A 24,579-nucleotide genomic window follows, 5' to 3' on the forward strand; every position below is an offset into this window, starting at 1 on the left:
AATCTCAGATTTCCGACTTCCTGGTTGAATTTCTTCTCAGGTTTCTGCTTGCCATATGAGTTCTGTTATACTCACAGACATCATTCAAACAGTTTTAGAAACTTCTGAGTGTTTCCTATCCAAATATAATAATACTAATAATAATAATAATATGCAATATTAGCAAATGCGACTGAAGAGCAAGCAGTTTATTATGGGCTCCTCTTCCAAGCTACTCAATACTGCCCCCAGCCATAAGAAGTTTTTAAGAACACATTCTTATTTACAATGACGGCCTAGGAACAGTGGGTTAATTGCCTTGTTCAGGGGCAGAATGGCAGATTTTAACCTTGTCAGCTCGGGGCTTCATTCTAGCAAGCTTTCAGTTACTAGTCCAACGCTCTAACCACGAGGCTACCTGCTGGTTACTGGCCCAACGCTCTAACCACTAGGCTACCTGCTGGTTACTGGCCCAACACTCTAACCACTAGGCTACCTGCTGGTTACTGGCCAAACACTCTAACCACGAGGCTACCTGCTGGTTACTGGCCCAACACTCTAACCACTAGGCTACCTGCTGGTTACTGGCCCAACACTCTAACCACGAGGCAACCTTTTGGTTACTGGCCCAACACTCTAACCACTAGGCTACCTGCTGGTTACTGAACAACACTCTAACCACGAGGCTACCTGCTGGTTACTTGCCGAACACTCTAACCACGAGGCTACCTGCTGGTTACTGACCAACACTCTAACCACGAGGCTACCTGCTGGTTACTTGCCGAACACTCTAACCACGAGGCTACCTGCTGGTTACTGACCAACACTCTAACCACGAGGCTACCTGCTGGTTACTTGCCGAACACTCTAACCACTAGGCTACCTGCTGGTTACTGGCCCAACACTCTAACCACTAGGCAGCCTGTGTCACGCCTTGGTCATTGTATTTTGTGTTTTCATTATATATTTGGTCAGGCCAGGGTGTGACATGGGTTTATATATTGTATTTTCGTATTGGGGTTTGTAGTATTTGGGATTGCGGCTGAGTAGGGGTGTTGTTTAGGTTTGGCTGCCTGAGGCGGTTCTCAATCAGAGTCAGGTGATTCTCGTTGTCTCTGATTGGGAACCGTATTTAGGTAGCCTGGGTTTCACTTTGTATTTCGTGGGTGATTGTTCCTGTCTCTGTGTAGTGTTCACCAGATAGGCTGTAATAGGTTTCACGTTCCGTTTTGTTGTTTTTTGTATTCATAAGTTATTTTGTGTATCGTCATTTGTTCCGTTAAAGAACATGAGTAACCAACACGCTGCATTTCGGTCCGACTTTCTTTCGACAAACGAAGAACGCCGTTAGAGTTATATGTTATACTTTATATATTATATATTATATGTTATAAATTATATGTTATATGTTATAGATTATAAGAACGCCGTTACAACCTGCTGGTAACTGGCCCAACACACTAACCACTAGGCGACTAGACTTCCTGTTCACAAGAGATTTTGATATGTAGCCAATGTCAAAACACAGGTATAACGTCACATCAATAACCAAAATGCAAAAACACTTTGTGATAAAAAACAAACATAAAATGTACTATCGACACATTCATGTGCAATAGTAATAATAGCAGTATATAAACTGCACATGCAGACAAGGGGCAATAAATCACTGATATCGATTATGGGGGAAATCGGGTTGACAGACAGACAGACAGACAGACAGACAGACAGACAGACAGACAGACAGACAGACAGACAGACAGACAGACAGACAGACCCTGTATGTAGCCTCCACATTGGCTCTGTACCGGTACCCCTGTATATAGCCTCCACATTGACTCTCGGTACCAGTACAGAGTCAATGTGGAGGCTATATACAGGGTGCTACGGTACAGAGTCAATGTGGAGGCTATATACAGGGTGTTACGGTATAGAGTCAATGTGGAGGCTATATACAGGGTGTACCGGTACAGAGTCAATGTGGAGGCTATATGCAGGGTGTACCAGTACAGAGTCAATGTGGAGGCTATATACAGGGTGTTACGGTACAGAGTCAATGTGGAGGCTATATACAGGGTGTTCCAGTACAGAGTCAATGTGGAGGCTATATACATGGGGTACCGGTACAGAGTCAATGTGGAGGCTATATACAGGGTGTTACGGTATCGAGTCAGTGTGCAGGAGACAGGACAATGTAAATTGTCCGGTGGCGATATCATTAATTGTTCAGCAGTATTACGGCTTGGGGGGTAGAAGCTGTTGAGGAGCCTTTTGGTCCTAGACTTGGCATTCCAATACCGTTTGCCGTTGGTAGCAGAGAAAACAGTCTATAACTTGGGTGACTGGAGCCTCTGACAATTTTATGGGTTTTCGTCTGACACCACCTATTATATTGGTCCTGGATGGCAGGAAGCCTGGCCCCAGTGATGTACTGGGCCGTTCATACTACACTGTGTTGCTACTTACGGTCAGAAGCCGAGCAGTTGCCAGGCGGTGATGCAACCGGTCAGGATGCTGTCGATGGTGCAGCTGTCGAACCTTTTTGAGGGTCTGGGGACCCATGACAAATATTTTCAGTCTCCTGAGGGGGAATAGGTTTTGTCGTGCCCTCTTCATGACTGTCTTGGTGTGTTTTGACCGTGATAGTTTGTTGGTTGATGTGGACATCAAGGAATTTGTAGGATAATCTGAGAATAATTTGTAGAAAAATCAGGAGATAATCACTGGTTAGGGGACAACTTGTAGGAGACACCTAGTTACATTTTGAACACGGTAAGGGTGACCTAAATGTTTTTATGTTAATCAATTCCATTGATATTATTTTTGAAATGAAATTAACATGGAGCAGCATGTTTACGTTGTATGTGCGGTTTACAAAACCTGAAAATAATTTTTAGGTTTGAAGAAAATTTGTTGGAGACAGTTATCTAAATTCTAGAATGTTGGATGGAGATTTTGGGAGGCTGAAACAAATCAGTGGTTTGTTATTTGACTTCAACGAATCACGACCTGGCATTGGATATCAACACTGGATGGTTGTTAAGTACATTGCATTGGGAAAGTATTTATACCCCTTGACCTTTTCCACATTTTGTTATGCTACAGGTATGCCTTATTCTAAAATGGATCAAATGAAAACATGTCCTCATCAATCCACACACAATACCCCATAATGACATCACAATACCCCATAATAACATCACAATACCCCATAATGACATCACAATACCCCATAAATAACATCACAATAACCCATAATGACATCACAATACCCCATAATAACATCACAATACCCCATAATGACGTCACAATACCCCATAATAACATCACAATACCCCATAATGACATCACAATACCCCATAAATAACATCACAATAACCCATAATGACATCACAATACCCCATAATAACATCACAATAACCCATAATAACATCACAATAACCCATAATGACATCACAATACCCCATGATGACATCACAATACCCCATAAATAACATCACAATAACCCATGATGACATCACAATACCCCATATTGACATCACAATACCCCATAATGACATCACAATACCCCATAATAACATCACAATAACCCATAATAACATCACAATAACCCATAATGACATCACAATACCCCATGATGACATCACAATACCCCATATTGACATCGCAATACCCCATAATGACATCACAATACCCCATAAATAACATCACAATACCCCATAATGACATCACAATACCCCATAATAACATCACAATAACCCATAATGACATCACAATACCCCATAATGACATCACAATACCCCATAAATAACATCACAATAACCCATAATGACATCACAATACCCCATAATGACATCACAATACCCCATAATAACATCACAATAACCCATAATGACATCACAATACCCCATGATGACATCACAATACCCCATATTGACATCACAATACCCCATAATGACATGGCAAAAATAGTTTTTTAGAAATGTCTGGAAATGTGTTACCTTATTTACATAAGTATTCAGACCATTTGCGTTGAGACTTGAAATTGAGCTCAGGTGCTTCCTGTTTCCATTGACCATCCTTGAGATTTTTCTACAACTTGATTGAAGGACAACCATCTCTTCAGCTCTCCACCAATCAGGCCTTTATTGTAGAGTTGCCAGTTGGAAGCCTCTGACACCATGAGAAACAAGATTCTCTGGTCTGATGAAATCAAGATGGAACTCTTTGACCTGAATGCCAAGCATCATGTCTGGAGGAAACCTGGCACCATCCCTACGGTGAAGCATGGTGGTGGTAGCATCATGCTGTGGGGTTGTTTTTCAGTGGCAGGGACTGGGAGACTAGACAGGATCGAGAGAAAGATGAACGGAGCAATGTACAGAGGAGATCCTTGATGAAAACCTGCTCCAGAGCACTCAGGACCTCAGACTGGGGCGAAGGTTCACCTTCCAACAGGACAATGACCCTAAGCACACAGCCAAGACAATGCACGAGTGGCTTTGGGACAAGTCTCTGAATGTCCTTGAGTGGCCCAACCAGAGCCCAGACTTGAACTCGATTGAATGTCTCTGGAGAGACCTGAAAATAGCTGTACAGCAATGCTCCCTATACAACCTGACACAGCTTGAGAAACTCCCCAAATACATGTTTGCCAAGCTTATAGTGTCATTCGCAAGATGACTTAAGACTGTAATTGCTGCCGAAGGTGCTTCAACAAACTACTGAGTACATTTCTATGTAGATGTAATAGTTATGTTGATGTTATAGTTATGTAGATGTAATAGTTATGTAGATGTAGTAGATATGTAGATGTAATAGTTATGTAGATGTAATAGTTATGTAGATGTAATAGTTATGTAGATGTAATAGTTATGTAGATGTAGTAGATATGTAGATGTAATAGTTATGTAGATGTAGTAGATATGTAGATGTAATAGTTATGTAGATGTAGTAGATATGTAGATGTAATAGTTATGTAGATGTAGTAGATATGTAGATGTAATAGTTATGTAGATGTAATAGTTATGTAGATGTAATAGTTAGGTAGATGTTATAGTTATGTAGATGTAATAGTTATGTAGATGTAATAGTTATGTAGATGTAATAGTTATGTAATAGTTATGTAGATGTAGTAGTTATGTAGTAGTTATGTAATAGTTTTGTAGATGTAATAGTTATGTAGATGTAATAGTTATGTAGATGTTATGTAGATGTAATAGTTATGTAGATGTAATAGTTATGTAGATGTTATGTAGATGTAATAGTTATGTAGATGTAATAGTTATGTAGATGTAATAGTTATGTCATAGTTATGTAGATGTTATGTAGATGTAATAGTTATGTAGATGTTATAGTTATGTAGATGTTATAGTTATGTAGATGTTATAGTTATGTAGATGTTATAGTTATGTAATAGTTATGTTGATGTTATGTAGATGTAATAGTTATGTAGATGTTATAGTTATGTAGATGTAGTAGTTATGTAGATGTAATAGTTATGTAGATGTAATAGTTATGTAGATGTAATAGTTATGTAGATGTAATAGTTATGTAGATGTAGTAGATATGTAGATGTAATAGTTAGGTAGATGTTATAGTTATGTAGATGTAATAGTTATGTAGATGTAGTAGATATGTAGATGTAATAGTTATGTAGATGTAATAGTTATGTAGATGTAATAGTTAGGTAGATGTTATAGTTATGTAGATGTAATAGTTATGTAGATGTAATAGTTATGTAGATGTAGTAGATATGTAGATGTAATAGTTATGTAGATGTAATAGTTATGTAGATGTAATAGTTATGTAGATGTTATAGTTATGTAGATGTTATAGTTATGTAGATGTAATAGTTATGTAGATGTAATAGTTATGTAATAGTTATGTAGATGTAATAGTTATGTAGATGTAATAGTTATGTAGATGTTATAGTTATGTAGATGTAATAGTTATGTAGATGTTATAGTTATGTAGATGTAATAGTTATGTAGATGTAATAGTTATGTAGATGTTATAGTTATGTAGATGTTATAGTTATGTAGATGTAATAGTTATGTAGATGTTATAGTTATGTAGATGTTATAGTTATGTAGATGTAATAGTTATGTAGATGTAGTAGATATGTAGATGTAATAGTTATGTAGATGTAATAGTTATGTAGATGTAATAGTTATGTAGATGTAGTAGATATGTAGATGTAATAGTTATGTAGATGTAATAGTTATGTAGATGTTATAGTTATGTAGATGTTATAGTTATGTAGATGTAGATGTAATAGTTATGTAGATGTAATAGTTAGGTAGATGTTATAGTTATGTAGATGTAATAGTTATGTATATGTAATAGTTATGTAATAGTTATGTAGATGTAGTAGGTATGTAATAGTTATGTCGATGTAGTAGTTATGTAGATGTAATAGTTAGGTAGATGTTATAGTTATGTAGATGGAATAGTTATGTAATAGTTATTCATTACAGTATGCCAGGCTATAGTGTAGTGTATGAAACTGTATGCCAGGCTATAGTGTAGTGTATGAAACAGTATGCCAGGCTATAGTGTAGTGTATGAAACAGTATGCCAGGCTATAGTGTAGAGTATGAAACAGTATGCCAGGCTATAGTGTAGTGTATGAAACAGTATGCCAGGCTATAGTGTAGAGTATGAAACAGTATGCCAGGCTATAGTGTAGTGTATGAAACAGTATGCCAGGCTATAGTGTAGTGTATGAAACAGTATGCCAGGCTATAGTGTAGTGTATGAAACAGTATGCCAGGCTATAGTGTAGTGTATGAAACAGTATGCCAGGTTATAGTGTAGTGTATGAAACAGTATGCCAGGCTATAGTGTAGTGTATGAAACAGTATGCCAGGCTATAGTGTAGTGTATGAAACAGTATGCCAGGCTATAGTGTAGTGTATGAAACAGTATGCCAGGCTATAGTGTAGTGTATGAAACAGTATGCCAGGCTATAGTGTAGTGTATGAAACAGTATGCCAGGCTATAGTGTAGTGTATGAAACAGTATGCCAGGCTATAGTGTAGTGTATGAAACAGTATGCCAGGCTATAGTGTAGAGTATGAAACAGTATGCCAGGCTATAGTGTAGTGTATGAAACAGTATGCCAGGCTATAGTGTAGTGTATGAAACAGTATGCCAGGCTATAGTGTAGTGTATGAAACAGTATGCCAGGCTATAGTGTAGTGTATGAAACAGTATGCCAGGCTATAGTGTAGTGTATGAAACAGTATGCCAGGCTATAGTGTAGTGTATGAAACAGTATGCCAGGCTATAGTGTAGTGTATGAAACAGTATGCCAGGCTATAGTGTAGTGTATGAAACAGTATGCCAGGCTATAGTGTAGTGTATGAAACACAGCCGTCAGATCAATTGATCAGTTACATCGTACATTGTAATGACAATCGATGAAGTGGCGAAGACGATTAGTTAATTTTTTTCTATATTTTACAACACAATACAGATGACTGCATAATTTAACCACCTGCAGTATTGACAAGGCACATCAATGAGGAGACAGGCATGTTAGCCTCACATCACAGGCTGTTGATCAGGTTAGCCTCACATCACAGGCTGTTGATCAGGTTAGCCTCACATCACAGGCTGTTGATCAGGTTAGCCTCACATCACAGGCTGTTGATCAGGTTAGCCTCACATCACAGGCTGTTGATCAGGTTAGCCTCACATCACAGGCTGTTGATCAGGTTAGCCTCACATCACAGGCTGTTGATCAGGTTAGCCTCACATCACAGGCTGTTGATCAGGTTAGCCTCACATCACAGGCTGTTGATCAGGTTAGCCTCACATCACAGGCTGTTGATCAGGTTAGCCTCACATCACAGGCTGTTGATCAGGTTAGCCTCACATCACAGGCTGTTGATCAGGTTAGCCTCACATCACAGGCTGTTGATCAGGTTAGCCTCACATCACAGGCTGTTGATCAGGTTAGCCTCACATCACAGGCTGTTGATCAGGTTAGCCTCACATCACAGGCTGTTGATCAGGTTAGCCTCACATCACAGGCTGTTGATCAGGTTAGCCTCACATCACAGGCTGTTGATCAGGTTAGCCTCACATCACAGGCTGTTGATCAGGTTAGCCTCACATCACAGGCTGTTGATCAGGTTAGCCTCACATCACAGGCTGTTGTGTGATGACCAAGGTGTTTTCTGTTCTGTGTGATACACACAAGGGTTTATGCATGAACACACACACACACACACACACACACACACACACACACACACACACACACACACACACACACACACACACACACTTGCCTCCCCCTTCTCCCTTCCACCAAACCACCCCGTCAGTCTCTGGACTGATGTTTGACCTTGAGCTCCAGTAATTGTCAACCATTTCCATGATGGCCTCCACCCCTGCTGAGGCTGACTGAAACAGAGTCCCAGTGATGTATTGTGTTAAACATGGACTTTGAAGATGAGCTATGGGGATAAGTGAACACATCGGACACATTCGTGACTATATAATAGACTGTCGCTTTTTCCCTCTTCTCCCTCGCTCTGTGTTCTTCTCACACCTCTCATCCCTCCTCTCGTCCTTCCTCTCCCCCTCCATACCCTCCCTCTCCCCCTCCCTATCCTCCCTCTCCCCGTCCCTATCCCTCTTCTTCCCTCATCCCTCACCTCCCCTCCCCTCTTTTCCCACACCATCTGCCCCCTCCTCTCACCCTCCCTCTTCTTATTCCTCTCCTCTCTCCTCTCCCTTCCTCCCCTTCACCCCCCCCCCCTCTCCTCTCCCTTCCTCCCCTTCATCCCCCCCCTCTACTCTCCCTTCCTCCCCTTCACCCCCTCCCTCTCCTCTCCCTTCCTCCCCTTCACCCCCCCCTCTCCCTCTCCCTTCCTCCCCTTCATCCCCCCTCTCCCCCCCTCCTCTCCCTTCCTCCCCTTCACCCCCCCCCTCTCCTCCCCTGTTCCTCAGCTCAGTGTGGGGGTGATCTGACGGCTCCTAGTGGAATCATCCTGTCCCCTGGTTGGCCAGAGCTCTATAAGGAGGCCCTTAACTGTGAGTGGGTCATCGAGGCTCCGCCAGGATACCCCATCAAGATCGTGTTTGATAAGTAAGTCAGGACACACTGTCTTCTTTTATTTTCCTATCTCTACCCTTACTATCATTCATTCTGCTCTCTCTCTCTCTCTCTCTCTTCCATCTTCTCCTACATTATTTATTGTACTGTGTATTACTCTCTTTCTCTCTCTGATGTCTCTCTCTCTCTCTCGATGTCTCTCTCTCGATGTCTCTCTCTCTCTCTCTCTCTCGATGTCTCTCTCTCGCTCGATGTCTCTCTCTCTCGCTCTCTCTCGATGTCTCTCTCTCTCTCTCGATGTCTCTCTCTCTCTCTCTCGATGTCTCTCTCTATCTCTCTCGATGTCTCTCTCCTCTCTCTCGATGTCTCTCTCTCTTTCTCTCTCTCTCTCTGTCTCTCTCTCTCCCCCCTCCTCTCTCTCTCTCTCTCTCAATGTTCAATTCAATTCAAGGGGCTTTATTGGCATGGGAAACATGTGTTAACATTGCCAAAGCACGTGAGGTAGAGAATATACAGTGTTGTAACAATGTACAAATGGTTAAAGTACACAAGGGAAATAAATAAGCATAAATATGGGTTGTATTTACAATGGTGTTTGTTCTTCACTGGTTGCCCTTTTCTTGTGGCAACAGGTCACAAATATTGCTGCTGTGATGTCACACTGTGGTATTTCACCCAGTAGATATGGGAGTTTATCAACATTGGATTTGTTTTTGAATTCTTTGTGGATCTGTGTAATCCGAGGGAAATATGTCTCTCTAATATGGTCATACATTAAACAGGAGGTTAGGAAGTGCAGCTCAGTTTCCACCTCATTTTGTGGGCAGTGAGCACATAGCCTGTCTTCTCTTGAGAGCCATGTCTGCCTACGGCGGCCTTTCTCAATAGCAAGGCTATGCTCACTGAGTCTGTACATAGTCAAAGCTTTCCTTAGTGTATCACTTTTTGGGTCAGTCACAGTCTCTCTCTCTCTCTCTCTCTCTCTCTCTCTCTCTCTGCCTTTTGATGCGACCTGGATTTGTTTTATTTGGGAGCACCACTGCGCCTACAAATAATCACCCAGATACTAATTGTTACTAATGATCAGGCTTCGTTCTACCGCAGCCTCCGAGCGCCATGGAGTCCTCTCTCTCCCGTGGCTGCTTGCTTCCACTTTCCGGGCCACACATACCAAGTGTCACCTCCCTGTCACTCAAGCATCTTTCCTCCAGGCTTCTCTCAGCTGTACAACACATTGTTCCAAAAGAAGAACGATGCTGCTTTCCACGTTGCTTCTGAATATGAATCCAGACGTTTTCTCTATTCTACTATTATTTGGGAAACACTGACCAGTGTTTAAAACCAGTGTTTTACCCTGTCGTAACTCCTATCTTGCTGTTTCATATGATTCTTGCTAACCCATTGGTTGTTCCCTCAGATTCCTGTTAACCCATTGGTTGTTCTCCCAGGTTTCGTACTGAGGTAAACTATGACGTGCTGGAGGTGCGTGACGGGCGGTTCCCCTCCTCGCCTCTGATTGGTAGCTACCAGGGTACCCAGGTGCCCCAGTTCCTCATCAGCACCTCCAACTTCCTGTTCCTCCTCTTCTCCACCGACAAGAGCCACTCGGACATTGGCTTCCGCATCCACTATGAGAGTAAGACTTTGTGTTTCTCTACAACCAGTAGACATTGCTGGGTCCAGAGCAACCGTTAGATGATCTCTGGAATGCTCCCTACCTTCCTCTCCTCACAGACAAACAATCATATTATGTTCCAGATTAGTTTGCTTGGCTTGATACAAAGCCCATCATTACAAATTATTGGTTTTGCTATTCCACTGCCAAAGTCATGCCAGGTCCCTGACTGAGCTATAATCATGCCAGGTCCCTGACTGAGCTATAATCATGCCAGGTCCCTGACTGAGCTATAATCATGCCAGGTCCCTGACTGACCCAGTGATAGGTGGTATTAATGAGGTGATATTAATGAGGTGATATTAATGAGGTGATATTAATGAGGCGATATTCATGAGGTGGTATTAATGAGGTGGTATTCATGAGGTTATATTAATGAGGTGATATTAATGAGGTGATATTCATGAGGTGATATTCATGAGGTGGTATTCATGAGGTGATATTCATGAGCTGGTATTCATGAACTGGTATTAATGAGGTGGTATTAATGAAGTGATATTCATGAGCTGGTATTAATGAGGTGATATTCACGAGGTGGTATTAATGAGGTGGTATTAATGAGGTGGTATTAATGAGGTGGTATTAATGAGGTGATTGTCATGAGGTGATATTCATGAGGTGGTATTCATGAGGTGGTATTAATGAAGTGATATTCATGAGCTGGTATTAATGAGGTGATATTCACGAGGTGGTATTAATGAGGTGGTATTCATGAGGTGGTATTCATGAGGTGGTATTCATGAGGTGATATTCATGAGGTGGTATTAAAAGCATCATCACTCCCTTTTCTCTATGCAGACATCTCAATCGCAACATCCATATCTATTTAATAACTACAGGGTTGATTATATTGTAAGATGTTGCACATCGTCAGATAACACACAGGTGCACATCGGCAGAAAACACACAGGTGCACATCGTCAGAAAACACACAGGTGCACATCGGCAGAAAACACACATGTGCACATCGGCAGAAAACACACAGGGGCACATCTTCAGAAAACACACAGGGGCACATCGGCAGAAAACAAACAGGGGCACATCGGCAGAAAACACACAGGGGCACATCGGCAGAAAACATACAGGGGCACATCGGCAGAAAACACACAGGGGCAAATCGGCAGAAAACACACAGGGGCACATCGGAAGAAAACACACAGGGGCACATCGGCAGAAAACACACAGGGGCACATCGGCAGAAAACACACAGGGGCACATCGGCAGAAAACACACAGGGGCACATCGGCAGAAAACACACAGGGGCACATCGGCAGAAAACACACAGGGGCACATCGGCAGAAAACACACAGGGGCACATCGGCAGAAAACACACAGGGGCACATCGGCAGAAAACACACAGGTGCACATCGGCAGAAAACACACAGGGGCACATCGGCAGAAAACACACAGGTGCACATCGGCAGAAAACACACAGGGGCACATCGGCAGAAAACACACAGGTGCACATCGGCAGAAAACACACAGGGGCACATCTTCAGAAAACACACAGGGGCACATCTGCAGAAAACACACAGGGGCACATCTTCAGAAAACACACAGGGGCACATCGGCAGAAAACACACAGGGGCACATCGGCAGAAAACACACAGGGGCACATCGGCAGAAAACACACAGGGGCACATCGGCAGACTCAACATTAGTAACCCTTCGTCACAGCAGCAGTCTCTGCTTTTTTCACACCCTGACCACAGTTTATTTTGTATGTTTCTATGTTTTGGTTGGTCAGGGTGTGATCTGAGTGGGCATTCTATGTTGGATGTCTTGTTTGTCTATTTCTATGTCTGGCCTGATATGGTTCTCAATCAGAGGCAGGTGTTAGTCATTGTCTCTGATTGTGAACCATATTTAGGTAGCCTGGGTTTCACTGTGTGTTTGTGGGTGATTGTTCCTGTCTCTGTGTTTTGCACCAGATAGGGCTGGTTTCGGTTTTCGTACATTTGTTATTTTGTTAGTTTAATCGTGTATAGTTTCCTTATTAAATAAAATAAATCACAACTACGCTGCATTTTGGTCCGCTCCTCCTTCCCACAACGAAAGCCGTGACAGAATCACCCACCACAACAGGACCAAGCGGCGTGATAACAGGCAAAAGCAACAGCAGGAGCAACAAAAAGAGGAATGGACATGGGAGGATGAATTGTTTGGAGAAGGACCCTGGGATCAGCCTGGAGAATATCGCCGCCCCAAAGAAGAACTGGAGGCGGCGAGAGCTGAGAGGCTTTGTTATGAGGAGAAGCAACAGCGGCAGCAGGAGCAACAATATCGGGACTACACTACTTGGGAGGAAATAGACAGGTGGGCGGTCAACCCAGGGAGAGTGCCGGAGCCCGCCTGGGATTCACTGGAGCAGTGCGAAGAGGGTTATAGGAGAATGGAGATGGCGAAGCAAGCACGGCGGCGCGGAAGGAAGCCCGAGAGTCAGCCCCAAAAATTTATTGGAGGTGGCTCACAGGGAGTAGGGCTACGCCAGGTAGGAGACATGCGCAAACTTCCTGTGCTTACCGGGGGGCTAAAGAGACCGGGCAGGCACCGTGTTATGCTGTGGAGCGCACGGTGTCTCCAGTGCGGGTGCATAGCCCGGTGCGGTTCATACCAGCTCCTCGTATTGGCCGGGCTAGAGTGGGCATCGAGCCATGTAAGGTTGGGCAGGCTCGGTGCTCAAGAGCTCCAGTGCGCCTGCACGGTCCAGTCTATCCAGTGCCACCTCCACACATCAGTCCTCCGGTGGCAGCTCTCCACACCAGGCTTCCTGTGCGTGTCCTCGGCCCAGTACCACCAGTGCCAGCACCACGCATCAGGCCTACAGTGTGCCTCGCCTCTCCAGCGCTACCGGAGCCTTCCTCCTCTCCTGCGCTGCCGGAGTCTCCCGCCTGTTCAGCGCTGCCGGAGCCTTTCTCCTCTCCTGCGCTGCCGGAGTCTCCCGCCTGTTCAGCGCAGCCAGAGCTGCCAGCCTGCATGGGAGCAGCCAGAGCTGCCAGTCTGCATGGAGCAGCCAGAGCTGTCAGTCTTCATGGCGCTGCCAGTCTGCATGGAGCAGCCAGAGCTGTCAGTCTTCATGGAACAGCCAGAGTTGTCAGTCTGCATGGAACAGCCAGAGCTGTCAGTCTGCATGGACCAGTCAGCCAGACTCTTCCAGATCTGCCAGTCAACCAGACTCTCCCAGATCTGCCAGCCAACCAGACTCTTCCAGATCTGCCAGTCAACCAGACTCTTCCAGATCTGCCAGTCAGCCAGACTCTTCCAGATCCGCCACTCAGCCAGACTCCTCCAGATCTGCCAGTCTGCCAGACTCTTCCAGATCTGCCAGTATGCCAGACTCTTCCAGATCGGCCACTCAGCCAGACTCTTCCAGATCTGCCAGTCTGCAAGACTTCCAGATCCGCCAGTCAGACAGATTCTTCCAGATCCGCCAGTCAGCCAGGATCTGCCGGAACCCCCAGTCAGCCAGACTCTTCCAGATCTGCCAGTCAACCAGACTCTCCCAGATCTTCCAGCCAACCAGACTTTTCCAGATCTGCCAGCCAACCAGACTCTTCCAGATCTGCTAGTCAACCAGACTCTTCCAGATCTGCCAGTCAACCAGACTCTTCCAGATTTGCTAGTCAACCAGACTCTTCCAGATCTGCTAGTCAACCAGACTCTTCCAGATCTGCCAGTCAACCAGACTCTTCCAGATCCGCCAGTCAGCCAGACTCTTCCAGATCCGCCAGTCAGCCAGGATCTGCCAGAGCCTTCCTCCTCTCCGCTGCTGCCGGAGTCTCTCGCCTGTCCGGCGCTGCTGCCGGAGCCTCTCGCCTGTCCGGCGCTGCTGCCGGAGTCTCCCGCCTGTCAGGCGCTGCTGCCGGAGTCTCCCGCCTGTCAGGCGCTGCTGCCGGAGTCTCCCGCCTGTACGGCGCTGCTGCCGGAGTCTGAGGAGCCCCTCTGTCCCGAGCTGCCCCTCTGTCCCGAGCTGCCCCTCTGTCCCGAGCTGCCCCTCTGTCCCGAGCTGCCCCTCTGTCCCGAGCTGCCCCTCTGTCCCGAGCTGCCCCTCTGTCCCGAGCTGCCCCTCTGTCCCGTGTTATTTAGTAGGATTGCAGTGGCTAGGAGGTCACGGAAGCGGACAAGGTGGGGGAGGACTACGGTGAAGTGGGGGCCACGTCCAGCACCGGAGCCGCCACCGCGGACAGATGCCCACCCAGACCCTCCCCGATAGGTTCAGGTTTTGCGGCCGGAGTCCACACCTTGGGGGGGGGGGTACTGTCACACCCTGACCATAGATTGCTTTGTATGTTTCTATGTTTTGGTTGGTCAAGGTGTGATCTGAGTGGGCATGTCTTGTTTGTCTATTTCTATGTCTGGCCTGATATGGTTCTCAATCAGAGGCAGGTGTTAGTCATTGTCCCTGATTGGGAACCATATTTAGGTAGCCTGGATTTCACTGTGTTTGTGGGTGATTGTTCCTGTCTCTGTGTTTTGCACCAGATAGGGCTGGTTTCGGTTTTCGTACGTTTGTTATTTTGTTAGTTTAATCGTGTATAGTTTCCTTATTAAATAAAATGAATCACAACTGCGCTGCATTTTGGTCCGCTTCTCCTTCCCACAACGAAAGCCGTGACAGCTTTAATAATTCACCGTGGCTACTGCACCACTCAGACAGAAACAGGGCAGGGTGTGTGGGGAAGAAACAGGACAGGGTGTGTGGGGAAGAAACAGGGCAGGGTGTGTGGGGCAGAAACAGGGCAGGGTGTGTGGGGCAGAAACAAGACAGGGTGTGGGGCAGAAACAAGACAGGGTGTGTGGGGAAGAAACAGGACAGGGTATGTGGGGCAGAAACAGGACAGGGTGTGTTGGGCAGAAACAGGGCAGGGTGTGTGGGGCAGAAACAGGGCAGGGTGTGTGGGGCAGAAACAAGACAGGGTGTGTGGGGAAGAAACAGGACAGGGTGTGTGGGGCAGTTACACTGGTCTGTTACTCTGGTCTGTTACTCTGGTCTGTTACTCTGGTCTCTTACTCTGGTCTGTTACTCTGGTCTGTTACTCTGGTCTGTTACACTGGTCTGTTACTCTGGTCTGTTACTCTGGTCTGTTATGCTGCTCTGTTACTCTGGTCTGTTACTCTGGTCTGTTACACTGGTCTGTTACACTGGTCTGTTACTCTGGTCTGTTACTCTGGTCTGTTATGCTGCTCTGTTACTCTGGTCTGTTACTCTGGTCTCTTACTCTGGTCTGTTACTCTGGTCTGTTACTCTGGTCTGTTACACTGGTCTGTTACTCTGGTCTGTTACTCTGGTCTGTTACGCTGCTCTGTTACTCTGGTCTGTTACACTGGTCTGTTACTCTGGTCTGTTACTCTGGTCTGTTACTCTGGTCTGTTAAACTGGTCTGTTACTCTGCTCTGTTACTCTGCTCTGTTACTCTGGTCTCTTACTCTGGTCTGTTACTCTGGTCTGTTACGCTGCTCTGTTACTTTGGTCTGTTACTCTGGTCTGTTACTCTGGTCTGTTACGCTGCTCTGTTACTCTGGTCTGTTACACTGGTCTGTTACTCTGGTCTGTTACTCTGGTCTGTTATGCTGCTCTGTTACTCTGGTCTGTTACTCTGGTCTGTTACACTGGTTTGTTACTCTGGTCTGTTACTCTGGTTTGTTACTCTGGTCTGTTACGCTGCTCTGTTACTCTTGTCTGTTACGCTGCTCTGTTACTCTGGTCTGTTACACTGGTCTGTTACACTGGTTTGTTACTCTGGTCTGTTACTCTGGTTTGTTACTCTGGTCTGTTATGCTGCTCTGTTACTCTGGTCTGTTACTCTGCTCTGTTACTCTGGTCTGTTACTCTGGTCTCTTACTCTGGTCTGTTACTGTGTGTGTGTGTGTGTGTGTGTGTGTGTGTGTGTGCGTGTGTGTGTGTGTGTGTGTGTGTGTGTGTGTGTGTGTGTGTGTGTGTGCGTGTGTGTGATAACCCGTGTGTGTGTGTGAGTGCGTGAACCCGTGTGTGTGTAATAACCCTGAGTGTGTTTTCCTCCTCAGCTCTACAGCTACAGTCAGATCACTGTGTCGACCCTGGCATCCCCGTCAACGGCCAACGCCATGGCAACGACTTCTACGTGGGTGCCTTGGTAACGTTCAGCTGTGACGCCGGGTACTCCCTCAGCGACCCAGAACCCCTGGAGTGTGAACCAAACTTCCAGTGGAGTCGACCCCTGCCCAGCTGTGATGGTACGGCCCGATTCTGAATTCTGTTCACAAAATGAACCCCCCAGTTTAGCTCCTGGTTGAACTTGCCCTTATCAAACTGTAAAACTAGGATAAAAGTGTTGAAGTTGTCCTTCAGAGTTTATCTTCATATTACACGTTTTAAGGCCAGGATTGATTTCTCTGTGTATGTCCTTCAGAAGGGCTACTAAACTGGATTGTAGAGCAGGGTGAAAGCTGGGTATATTACGCTAAGTGTAGATCTAATAACTACCTACTTATTCAACATTAATCTTTCTGTCCCTCCCTCCCTCCCTCCCTCCCTCCCTCCCTCCCCCTCCCTCCCTCCCTCCCTCCCTCCCTCCCTCCCTCCCTCCCCCTCCCTCCCTCCCTCCCTCCCTCCCTCCCTCTCCTCCCCTCCCCCCTCTCCTCCCCCTCTCCTCCCTTCTCCCTCTCCCCTCTCCCTCTCTCTACAGCGTTGTGTGGAGGTTATATTCAGGGTAACACCGGTACCATCCTCTCTCCTGGGTTTCCTGACTTCTATCCTCACAACCTCAACTGCACCTGGATGATAGAGTCCTCCCATGGCAAAGGTGAGCAGGACCACTCCTGTCTAATTCAACTTCGCTGACATTTCACTTATCTGGTCCTGTAGAGAATGGTAGGTCCTGTACATCCCTGCAGCACTGCTAGCCAAGCCCAAGGCAGAGGAGACACTGTTCTAGTCAAATCTCTATGAGTACTATTACCTATTCAAAAGTACTCAAACACATCCATGGACACAGACATGTTTGTCTATTTCATGTCAGGTCCCTGACTGAGCTATAATCATGCCAGGTCCCTGACTGAGCTATAATCATGCCAGGTCCCTGACTGAGCTATAATCATGCCAGGTCCCTGACTGAGCTATAATCACGCCAGGTCCCTGACTGAGCTATAATCACGCCAGGTCCCTGACTGAGCTATAATCACGCCAGGTCCCTGACTGAGCTATAATCACGCCAGGTCCCTGACTGAGCTATAATCACGCCAGGTCCCTGACTGAGCTATAATCACGCCAGGTCCCTGACTGAGCTATAATCACGCCAGGTCCCTGACTGAGCTATAATCACGCCAGGTCCCTGACTGAGCTATAATCACGCCAGGTCCCTGACTGAGCTATAATCACGCCAGGTCCCTGACTGAGCTATAATCACGCCAGGTCCCTGACTGAGCTATAATCACGCCAGGTCCCTGACTGAGCTATAATCACGCCAGGTCCCTGACTGAGCTATAATCACGCCAGGTCCCTGACTGAGCTATAATCACGCCAGGTCCCTGACTGAGCTATAATCATGCCAGGTCCCTGACTGAGCTATAATCATGCCAGGTCCCTGACTGAGCTATAATCATGCCAGGTCCCTGACTGAGCTATAATCACGCCAGGTCCCTGACTGAGCTATAATCACGCCAGGTCCCTGACTGAGCTATAATCACGCCAGGTCCCTGACTGAGCTATAATCACGCCAGGTCCCTGACTGAGCTATAATCACGCCAGGTCCCTGACTGAGCTATAATCATGCCAGGTCCCTGACTGAGCTATAATCACGCCAGGTCCCTGACTGAGCTATAATCACGCCAGGTCCCTGACTGAGCTATAATCACGCCAGGTCCCTGACTGAGCTATAATCACGCCAGGTCCCTGACTGAGCTATAATCATGCCAGGTCCCTGACTGAGCTATAATCACGCCAGGTCCCTGACTGAGCTATAATCACGCCAGGTCCCTGACTGAGCTATAATCACGCCAGGTCCCTGACTGAGCTATAATCATGCCAGGTCCCTGACTGAGCTATAATCACGCCAGGTCCCTGACTGAGCTATAATCACGCCAGGTCCCTGACTGAGCTATAATCATGCCAGGTCCCTGACTGAGCTATAATCACGCCAGGTCCCTGACTGAGCTATAATCACGCCAGGTCCCTGACTGAGCTATAATCACGCCAGGTCCCTGACTGAGCTATAATCACGCCAGGTCCCTGACTGAGCTATAATCACGCCAGGTCCCTGACTGAGCTATAATCACGCCAGGTCCCTGACTGAGCTATAATCACGCCAGGTCCATGAAGGCTGTTTTCAGTTTTTAAAACAGAAACATGTTCTACTCATATTCTATTGTTCTCCCAGAGTAGCTGACCATCTGCTGCTCTCTCCTGTAGTAACCCACCAGGAAGTGTAGTTGACTCTTTTCTCTCCTCCTCCCCCTCTCTCTCTTCCTCTCTCTCTCTCTCTCTCTCTCTCTCTCTCTCTCTCTCTCTCTCTCTCTCTCCCTCTCTCCCTCTCTCTCTCTCTCCCTCTCTCCCTCTCTCCCTCTCTCTCTCTCTCCTCCTCTCCCTCTCTCTCTCTCTCTCTCTCTCTCTCTCTCTCTCTCTCTCTCTCTCTCTCTCTCTCTCTCTCTCTCTCTCTCTCTCTCTCTCTCTCTCTCTCTCTCTCTCTCTCTCTCTCTCTCTCTCTCTCTCTCTCTCCTCTCTCTCCTCTCTCTCTCTCTCTCTCTCTCTCTCTCTCTCTCTCTCTCTCTCTCTCTCTCTCTCCTGCCCCACCAGGTGTCCAGTTCACCTTCCATACATTCCACCTAGAGTCTCCTCATGACCACCTGTTGGTGACAGAGAACGGCAGCTTCCCGGAGCCCCTGTGGAGACTAACGGGCTCAACACTGCCCCCCACCCTCAGTGCAGGCCTGTACGGGAACTACACCGCTCAGATACGCTTCCTCTCAGACTTCTCTGTCTCTTACGAGGGATTCAACATCACCTTCTCAGGTAGGGGTACAGGTTTAACTTAGCATGGCTTCTTATCTGGCTCCAATACTGAGAGAATACCTTATCGTGTTATACATTGTATACAAATATGAGTCTCTGTGTGTATTTGTCACAGGGTAGCCTTCCTTTCTGGCTAGACACACCATGAAACTAACAGTGCAAACATGAGGAGCAGCATCAGAATTGGCAACAGGTTATAAACATGAGGAGCAGTAGTAACAGGTGTCCCAGTAGTATACAGAGCTCCATGTATATTTGTGTAAATATAGGTGTCCCAGTAGTAGCAGGTGTAACAGGTATAACAGGTGTACCAGTAGTAACAGGTGTAACAGGTGTAACAGGTATAACAGGTATAACAGGTGTACCAGTAGTAACAGGTGTAACAGGTGTACCAGTAGTAACAGGTATAACAGGTGTAACAGGTATAACAGGTGTAACAGGTATAACAGGTATAACAGGTGTAACAGGTATAACAGTAGTAACAGGTATAACAGTAGTAACAGGTGTAACAGGTATAACAGGTATAACAGGTATAACAGGTATAACAGGTATAACATGTGTAACAGGTATAACAGTAGTAACAGGTGTAACAGGTATAACAGTAGTAACAGGTATAACAGGTGTAACAGGTATAACAGGTATAACAGGTATAACAGGTATAACAGGTATAACAGTAGTAACAGGTGTAACAGGTATAACAGTAGTAACAGGTATAACAGGTGTAACAGGTATAACAGGTATAACAGGTATAACAGGTATAACAGGTATAACAGGTATAACAGGTATAACAGGTATAACAGTAGTAACAGGTGTAACAGGTATAACAGTAGTAACAGGTATAACAGGTGTAACAGGTATAACAGGTATAACAGGTATAACAGGTATAACAGGTGTAACAGGTATAACAGTAGTAACAGGTGTAACAGGTATAACAGGTATAACAGGTATAACAGGTATAACAGGTATAACAGTAGTAACAGGTATAACAGGTATAACAGGTATAACAGGTATAACAGGTGTAACAGGTATAACAGGTATAACATGTATAACAGTAGTAACAGGTATAACAGGTATAACAGTAGTAACAGGTATAACAGGTATAACAGGTATAACAGGTATAACAGTAGTAACAGGTATAACAGGTGTAACAGGTATAACAGGTGTAACAGGTGTAACAGGTATAACAGGTATAACAGTAGTAACAGGTATAACAGGTATAACAGGTATAACAGTAGTAACAGGTATAACAGGTGTAACAGGTATAACAGGTATAACAGGTATAACAGGTATAACAGGTGTAACAGGTATAACAGGTATAACATGTATAACAGTAGTAACAGGTATAACAGGTATAACAGTAGTAACAGGTATAACAGGTATAACAGGTATAACAGGTATAACAGTAGTAACAGGTATAACAGGTGTAACAGGTATAACAGGTGTAACAGGTGTAACAGGTATAACAGGTATAACAGGTATAACAGGTGTAACAGGTATAACAGGTGTAACAGGTGTAACAGGTATAACAGTAGTAACAGGTATAACAGGTATAACAGGTATAACAGGTATAACAGTAGTAACAGGTATAACAGGTATAACAGGTGTAACAGGTATAACATGTATAACAGTAGTAACAGGTATAACAGGTATAACAGTAGTAACAGGTATAACAGGTGTAACAGGTGTAACAGGTATAACAGGTGTAACAGGTATAACAGGTATAACAGTAGTAACAGGTATAACAGGTATAACAGGTGTAACAGTAGTAACAGGTATAACAGGTATAACAGGTGTAACAGTAGTAACAGGTGTAACAGGTATAACAGGTGTAACAGGTATAACAGGTGTAACAGTAGTAACAGGTATAACAGGTGTAACAGGTATAACAGGTATAACAGTAGTAACAGGTATAACAGGTATAACAGTAGTAACAGGTATAACAGGTATAACAGGTGTAACAGGTATAACAGGTATAACAGGTGTAACAGGTATAACAGTAGTAACAGGTATAACAGGTATAACAGGTATAACAGGTATAACAGTAGTAACAGGTATAACAGGTATAACAGGTGTAACAGGTATAACATGTATAACAGGTGTAACAGGTATAACAGGTATAACAGGTATAACAGTAGTAACAGGTATAACAGGTATAACAGGTGTAACAGGTATAACATGTATAACAGGTGTAACAGGTATAACAGGTATAACAGGTGTAACATGTATAACAGGTGTAACAGGTATAACAGGTATAACAGGTATAACAGGTATAACAGGTATAACAGTAGTAACAGGTATAACAGGTATAACAGGTATAACAGGTATAACAGGTATAACAGGTATAACATGTATAACAGGTGTAACAGTAGTAACAGGTGTAACAGGTATAACAGGTATAACAGTAGTAACAGGTATAACAGGTATAACAGGTATAACAGTAGTAACAGGTATAACAGGTATAACAGGTGTAACAGGTATAACAGGTATAACAGGTATAACAGGTATAACAGGTATAACATGTATAACAGGTGTAACAGGTATAACATGTATAACAGGTGTAACAGTAGTAACAGGTGTAACAGGTATAACAGGTATAACAGGTATAACAGGTGTAACAGGTATAACAGTAGTAACAGGTGTAACAGGTATAACAGGTATAACAGGTATAACAGGTGTAACAGGTGTAACAGGTGTAACAGGTATAACAGGTGTAACAGGTATAACAGTAGTAACAGGTGTAACAGGTATAACAGGTATAACAGGTATAACAGGTATAACAGGTGTAACAGGTATAACAGGTATAACAGGTATAACAGGTGTAACAGGTATAACAGTAGTAACAGGTATAACAGGTATAACAGGTATAACAGGTATAACAGGTATAACAGTAGTAACAGGTGTAACAGGTATAACAGTAGTAACAGGTATAACAGGTATAACAGGTATAACAGGTATAACAGGTATAACAGTAGTAACAGGTATAACAGTAGTAACAGGTGTAACAGGTATAACAGGTATAACAGGTATAACAGGTATAACAGTAGTAACAGGTATAACAGGTATAACAGGTATAACAGGTATAACAGGTGTAACAGGTATAACAGGTATAACAGGTGTAACAGGTGTAACAGTAGTAACAGGTATAACAGTAATAACAGGTATAACAGGTGTAACAGGTATAACAGGTGTACCAGTAGTAACAGGTGTAACAGGTGTAACAGGTATAACATGTGTAACAGGTGTAACAGGTGTACCAGGTGTAAAAGGTGTACCAGTAGTAACAGGTGTAACAGTAGTAACAGGTGTACCAGTAGTAACAGGTGTACCAGTAGTAACAGGTGTAACAGTAGTACCAGGTGTACCAGGTGTAACAGGTGTACCAGTAGTACCAGGTGTACCAGGTGTAACAGGTTTAACAGGTGTAACTGTTGTACCAGTAGTACCAGGTGTAACAGTTGTACCAGTAGTACCAGGTGTACCAGTAGTACCAGGTGTACCAGGTGTAACAGGTGTAACAGGTGTACCAGGTGTAACAGGTGTACCAGTAGTACCAGGTGTAACAGTTGTACCAGTAGTACCAGGTGTAACAGGTGTAACAGGTGTAAAAGTAGTACCAGTTGTACCAGTAGTACCAGGTGTACCAGGTGTAAGAGGTATAACAGATCTATATAGATGCTTTTCATGGTCATGGGTCAACTGGAAGAAAATCCATGATGATGCAATGCATTATTGGTATCCTCAAAAACAAGTATGGAGTTTTGTTTTCATTTTACGAATGATTACCTCTCTTTTCCATTCATCCCTTTCTCCTCTCCTCCCTCAGAGTATGATCTGGAGCCTTGTGAAGACCCCGGCGTTCCTCCCTACAGCACCCGTAAGGGGTTACAGTTTGGGGTGGGGGATGCGCTCATCTTCTCCTGTTTCCCTGGTTACCGTCTGGAGGGGCCGGCGAGGGTGACGTGCCTGGGGGGGCGGAGGAGGGTGTGGAGCTCCCCTCTGCCAAGGTGTGTTGGTAGGTGGCCCCGTAATTTCATTTGGTTTTGCTCCCCCCTCTCCCCCATCCACTAACTCGCCCAATCATGTATATTAAACTAATGCCCATCTCATGTGCCCTTACGTAAAACACTCCAACACAACCCACAACCTTAAATATAACCTTATATATTACCACACAGCCTTATACAGCATATAGAGGGGATATTGGAGATATAGAGAGTGGATTATGGAGATATATAGAGTGGATTATGGATATATAGAGAGTGGATTATTGAGATATGGAGATATATCGAGTGGATTATGGAGATATAGAGAGTGGATTATGGAGATATATAGAGTGGATTATGGAGATATATAGAGTGGATTGTGGAGATATATAGAGTGTGGATTATGGAGATATATAGAGTGGATTATGGAGATATAGAGAGTGGATTATTGAGATATGGAGATATATAGAGTGGATTATGGAGATATAGAGAGTGGATTATGGATATATAGAGAGTGGATTATGGAGATATATAGAGTGTGGATTATGGAGATATATAGAGTGGATTATGGAGATATAGAGAGTGGATTATGGAGATATAGAGAGTGGATTATGGAGATATAGAGAGTGGATTATTGAGATATGGAGATATAGAGAGTGGATTATGGAGATATATAGAGTGGATTATGGAGATATAGAGAGTGGATTATTGAGATATGGAGATATAGAGAGTGGATTATGGAGATATATAGAGTGGATTATGGAGATATATAGAGTGAATTATGGAGATGTATAGAGTGGATTATGGAGATACACTGGCACAGAGAGACAGGAAACACAGGGATAAAAACACTGGCACAGAGAGACAGGAAACACAGGGATAAAAA

General features: G+C 44.5%; 1 protein-coding gene across 1 annotated transcript in view; it reads left to right on the top strand.

The window, feature by feature from the left end:
* Window positions 1-24,579, top strand: part of LOC135551653 (CUB and sushi domain-containing protein 2-like) — a 947,993-nt gene that overhangs the window by 569,612 nt on the left and 353,802 nt on the right. The window contains 6 exon segments of the mRNA XM_064982833.1: window positions 8,944-9,082; window positions 10,498-10,685; window positions 16,749-16,937; window positions 17,390-17,506; window positions 19,495-19,710; window positions 23,534-23,722. Of these exon segments, the coding sequence (XP_064838905.1) occupies window positions 8,944-9,082; window positions 10,498-10,685; window positions 16,749-16,937; window positions 17,390-17,506; window positions 19,495-19,710; window positions 23,534-23,722 (1,038 nt within the window).

Source organism: Oncorhynchus masou, chromosome 13 (assembly GCF_036934945.1).
Source record: "Oncorhynchus masou masou isolate Uvic2021 chromosome 13, UVic_Omas_1.1, whole genome shotgun sequence".
NCBI classification, from domain to species: Eukaryota; Metazoa; Chordata; class Actinopteri; order Salmoniformes; family Salmonidae; genus Oncorhynchus; species Oncorhynchus masou.